The following is a 4,733-nucleotide window of genomic DNA, read 5'->3' as shown; positions in this document are numbered from 1 at the left end:
GCAGCGGCGGCCGCGGAGCGAGCCCGGGGCACGGCGACAGGCGGCGGGAGCCGGCAGCCGCTCGGCATCATGCGGAGAGGGGGGCTGCTGGAGTTCGCCCTGGGATTTACCGTGCTCTTAGCGTCCTACACGAGCCATGGGGCGGACACCAATTTGGAGGCTGGGAACGTGAAGGAAACCAGAGCCAGCCGGGCCAAGAGAAGAGGCGGCGGAGGACACGACGCGCTTAAAGGGTAATGGAACGGGCCAGCGCCTTCGGTGTGGGTTTCCCCTCCCTCTTCTCCCTAGTATCAAGATCCAGAGAAACTGACAGTCGACTCGCAATGGTAGAACTACGGATTCTTAACAAGACCTCCTGGGGGCACCTTAGAGGTGCAAGGGTTACCCAGTCCTCAACGCATTCGAGGCTAAACCACCTTGCTACTACTCTAAGGATTTCTGCCCCAGAGGCGATGTCATAGTTAAAAGGAATCTTGGGCCATTGTCGAGGCTGATTTTAGGAAGCTAGAGGGTTCTTTGAAGAAGAAGGGGAGGAGCTGTGACTGAGAAGGGGAGAGTCCATTTCTTTCCTTTCATACCAATTCTGGTTGGGTTTAGGGGAAAGTACTTTCCTTGTGGGCATCCTTGCAGATGCTCCATTTATTTGTAAGGGAACAAGGAAAAGAAGAGGTTCCAATGACAGACAGCCAGAGAAGACATACAGTTAATGATTGGCTCTTCTCTAAGTTATGCTGATTAAAATTAGGAACTGGGTTTTCTGGATGATAACTGTTCTTCAGATGTCTGCACTGGAAGCAGATCAAGGCAACAGTTTCTGAGAACTTGTTTTTAGGTTGTACTGAGGCAGTCATGCTGCTGTGACCTTAAACGGGTTTTTTTAAACTAATGGTGTATGTGTTATATACGCGCAACCGAGCATATCACCAGCTTCCTATGTCACTATTACAGAAAATGTTTCAGCAAGAAATATTTAAAATAGGCAGGTTGACTGTATAAGGATTTTTAGTTTCATGAATTTAAGAAGGGTGGAATACACTTCTTTTAAAATTGTTCAGATTGAAAGAGAAACCTCTTTCTGAGATTGTTTAAATTTAAGCCTCCAGAGAAGCAGCAGGATGGATTGTAAATGACCCATTTTATCTCCTTGGACGAGCCTGTTAAATGAACCCAAAACAGGAAACACACAGAGATTTTCTATTAAGTTCTTACGATTCTCATTGTCACTCTTTTTTTTTTTTTTGAGCAGTTCTGTAGTTCGATTATAGGGCCCCGAGTGACCAAGTGATGTTGTTCATTGGGATATATGGCTGAATGGTTCACTTATTCTTTTCTGTTATGGGCTGTTTTAATTATAGATGTAGTGTAATTTGTGTTTGTATGGCCCAGGTAGGAAAGAAAAAGTGCAGTAAACTGACAGATCAGTTTTTGAGTCCTCGTCTAGACTGGGGACAGGATGATTGTCAGAGCCAAGAACTTAGGCTGTGGTAAAATATGCATGATTTTCCGACCCCAGGAAATAGTTTTGATTAATTTAGTTCCGTCTTGGTCTTTGTGGAAAATAAACGGAGGATTCTAACAATGCCGGAAAGAAAATTTGCTTATCATAGTAAACCTAATTTTGATCAGGCAGCAGGCATTTACTGCTCTGTGTGCAAGGCCAATGGTAAGTTCAATAGATGGACAGAAACTCTTAAAAGGACCTCTTTTAGTCCAGCATTTTTCCTTCAAAAATATTTCTGCAGTATGATATTATTTTAATGTCTAAGCTTGATGCCATTGTTTCTATAGAGAGAGAGGAAGTGGGGGTTTAATTCTCTGGTTGAAGGTCTGCAGGGAGACTTTAGGCCTGGCCAGACATTTGTCTCATTTCTATGTGCTATCACAACCAGCAACCAGCATGTTTCCCTAGGAGGCACAGACTCAATGTGAAAACAAACTAAGCTTTACTTCTTAACAGAATGTCCACACTTTTACTCACACCAGCACTTCTGTTAGGTTTTACATTTTTTTATGACTATCAAGAGATAACCTTCTCTGTTCCTCATAGTATTTGGTTACTAACACAGATGTGACACTCTTGCAAACTATTTATAAAGCCTTGCTAAAGTTGTGGTATTAAATTGAACAGCGATTATGACTGTTTCTAATTCTCATGTTATCTTTAAGATTTTACACATATATAGAGGTTTTAAAAAGAATTAGTTAACCTTTATAGTATAATAATATATGTTAATATAATATGGTTTAATATAATAATGAATCTATAACAAAGGTATAATATAATTTAAAAATTTTATAATTCTCATGTTATCTATATATGTATGTATATGTATATATTTGGGGACATAAAAATGATAATTTAAAAAGATATACAATTAAAAATATTTCTCCACCTACCTTTCAGAGACCATTTTCTTGTGCACATTTTTAGATATAGGTATATACATATACACATAAATATGTATGTATCTATGCATATACATATGTGTATCCTTTTTACTACATGGAATATACTGTCTATACTTTTCTGAACCTTGCTCACGTTTATATATCTTTAGTGCCTCCATCTATAACTCAAATGGCTCAACCTCACGCATTCTCTTGTATAGAATTCTGTAATGTGGCTAGAATAGTTCCCTAATGATGTCTCTTTAGATTATACTATTTTTTTTTTTTTTGCTATCACCAACATTGTACTACATGCCTGAGTGTGTACATGTAAAAATTTATGGAGTACAAATTAATAAAAATAGGACTCCTGGGTCAAAGGTTTTCTAATTCATTTAAAATAAACAGCAGTTCTGATATTAAATTTGAGTAACATTTAAAATGTATTCTTTCTGCTTATTGCTGTTACAGTCTGACATGAATAAGTCTTTGAACCATGCCCTGCTGTAGAAATCATCAAGGAAAGCAGTTGTGTGTTACATTTTTCCAGTTATTGCTTAGAATTTCTATTTTTGCTAGTTAAAATATTACCAGCTTAAAAACTAACCACTTTGACTACAGTAAAACTGTTTACCATTTTAATGGAAATGCACAGTTTATGAAGTGAAAGTGATTTGTAACCCCTAAGTCTGCCTGATGTCCAGTTGGTGGCAGCAGCTTTCAGCACCTCACTAATATTTCCTCTAGTTAAAAGGCCCTTTAAGCTCATCAGTGTCTGCTGTGCACTGATCTAGTCTCTCCTACAAATACTGCCCTCTTGTCTTTTCCTGATGTGACAGGTAACTACAGAATTTGCCTTGGTGTTCTTCTTGGTATATGTATTTCTATCCTGTCAGCTCCCTCACTTCACAGACTAGAGACCTGCCTAGTTTTTCTTCTTTGGGTGTATGGTCCTCGCTTGTCTTTCTCTCCTTCCATCCTGTTGCAGGTGTTTTTTTTTTGTTTTTTTTTTTTTCCTTCCCACTGGGCAGCAGAAGTTGTTCCACAGTGGAAATTTAAGCATCCTCAAGTTTCTTCCCAGTTTTTGCTGTGTTTTCTTAGAGTAAATTGCCAATTTCTGTTTTTACAGAAATTTTTTTTAATGGAATGAGTGTGGTCAACATTCACTCTGTAAAAATTGCATTTTTCTCTATTTTGAAATGAGAATTTTGCAAGTTTCAGAAATGTTTTCAAATAATAAATGTATAGTAGTTTTCCTTTGCTTGGTTGTTGCTTAACATGTGTGAAATGATTTTATGAGAAATAATAAAATTCTAGTTTTCTTGTTTGAATTTCAGTTCGTAAGAGTTTTTCTCAGCCAAATTCTTGAGTTTTGTGATTAGGCAAAAAGTGTGGGAGACAATCCAATTTAAAAAACACACAACTCTACTTGAATAGCAGTAGATGTGCACCATTATTTATGATTGCCGTATTGCTTTAGCTTCAAATAAGGAAATATTACAGTTTCTTGTCAAAGGCAAAACATCTTTAGAGTAAAACCCCCTTTTCCTAAATCTCTGATAAGGTGGATTGAGAACTTCTATCTTTGTTACCTAGTTTATAAGTGTATGGGACTGGTTGTTATTTCACACAAGTTGTCCCCTTGCGCATGATTCCTTTTGGTCTTTGTTTATTTGTTTATTTTTTCCAGAGGTCTTGTTCCCAGAAAAATACATGTGGAACAGTTCATACACAGGGTAGATTATGTGATGGGAAACTCCTAGGGATTAATTACACAGAAGTCTGCTATTAAAATAAAGAATGTTAACAGGGAACACAGAAAAAGTTCTGTAGACTTTATAAAGCCCATTTTACTTTACAAAGAGGACTTTAGGACTTCATCTGAAGTCAGATAGGCTAATATTTAAATATGGGGAAAATACTCCTGCAGTGATATGGTTTGTCTCTGCATTTATTGAAAAGATTAAACTAAATTATTGAGGCATCATTAAAAAAAAAAAGGTATTCTTACGTAGAAGTTTTCAGCAATTCCATATTTTAAACAAGAGATGGAGACAAAATATTTACGTGACTCATTTCATAACATTTAAGACATAGGCGTTGTTTACAAATTGCCTAAGTTGTTGGTATTACAAATTAATTAAAACATGCATCAACCTCTAGTGAGATGAGGTCAGGACTGACAGAAATGGAAGTACAGACATATCTTTAAACTTATTTGGAATTTTAAAGAATATTGAAATGTTTCTTTCTCATCTTGTGTAGAAGATACTTAAAAAGATTATAGATTACACCAGTGACTCTATTCAAGCAAAATATTGAACCTAGGAGCTGGGCACATGGTA

General features: G+C 37.0%; 1 protein-coding gene across 1 annotated transcript in view; it reads left to right on the top strand.

Moving 5' to 3' along the window:
* Nucleotides 1-6: 6 nt before the first annotated feature.
* Nucleotides 7-4,733, top strand: part of FBN1 (fibrillin 1) — a 232,956-nt gene continuing 228,229 nt past the window's right edge. The window contains exon 1 of the mRNA XM_023527716.1: nt 7-233. Coding sequence (XP_023383484.1) covers nt 70-233 — 164 coding nt within the window. The 5' untranslated portion in view covers nt 7-69. The remainder of the gene's footprint in view (nt 234-4,733) is intronic.

This window comes from Pteropus vampyrus, unplaced genomic scaffold (assembly GCF_000151845.1).
Source record: "Pteropus vampyrus isolate Shadow unplaced genomic scaffold, Pvam_2.0 Scaffold19, whole genome shotgun sequence".
Classification (NCBI taxonomy): domain Eukaryota; kingdom Metazoa; phylum Chordata; class Mammalia; order Chiroptera; family Pteropodidae; genus Pteropus; species Pteropus vampyrus.
This window is presented reverse-complemented; position numbering and strand designations above follow the sequence as displayed.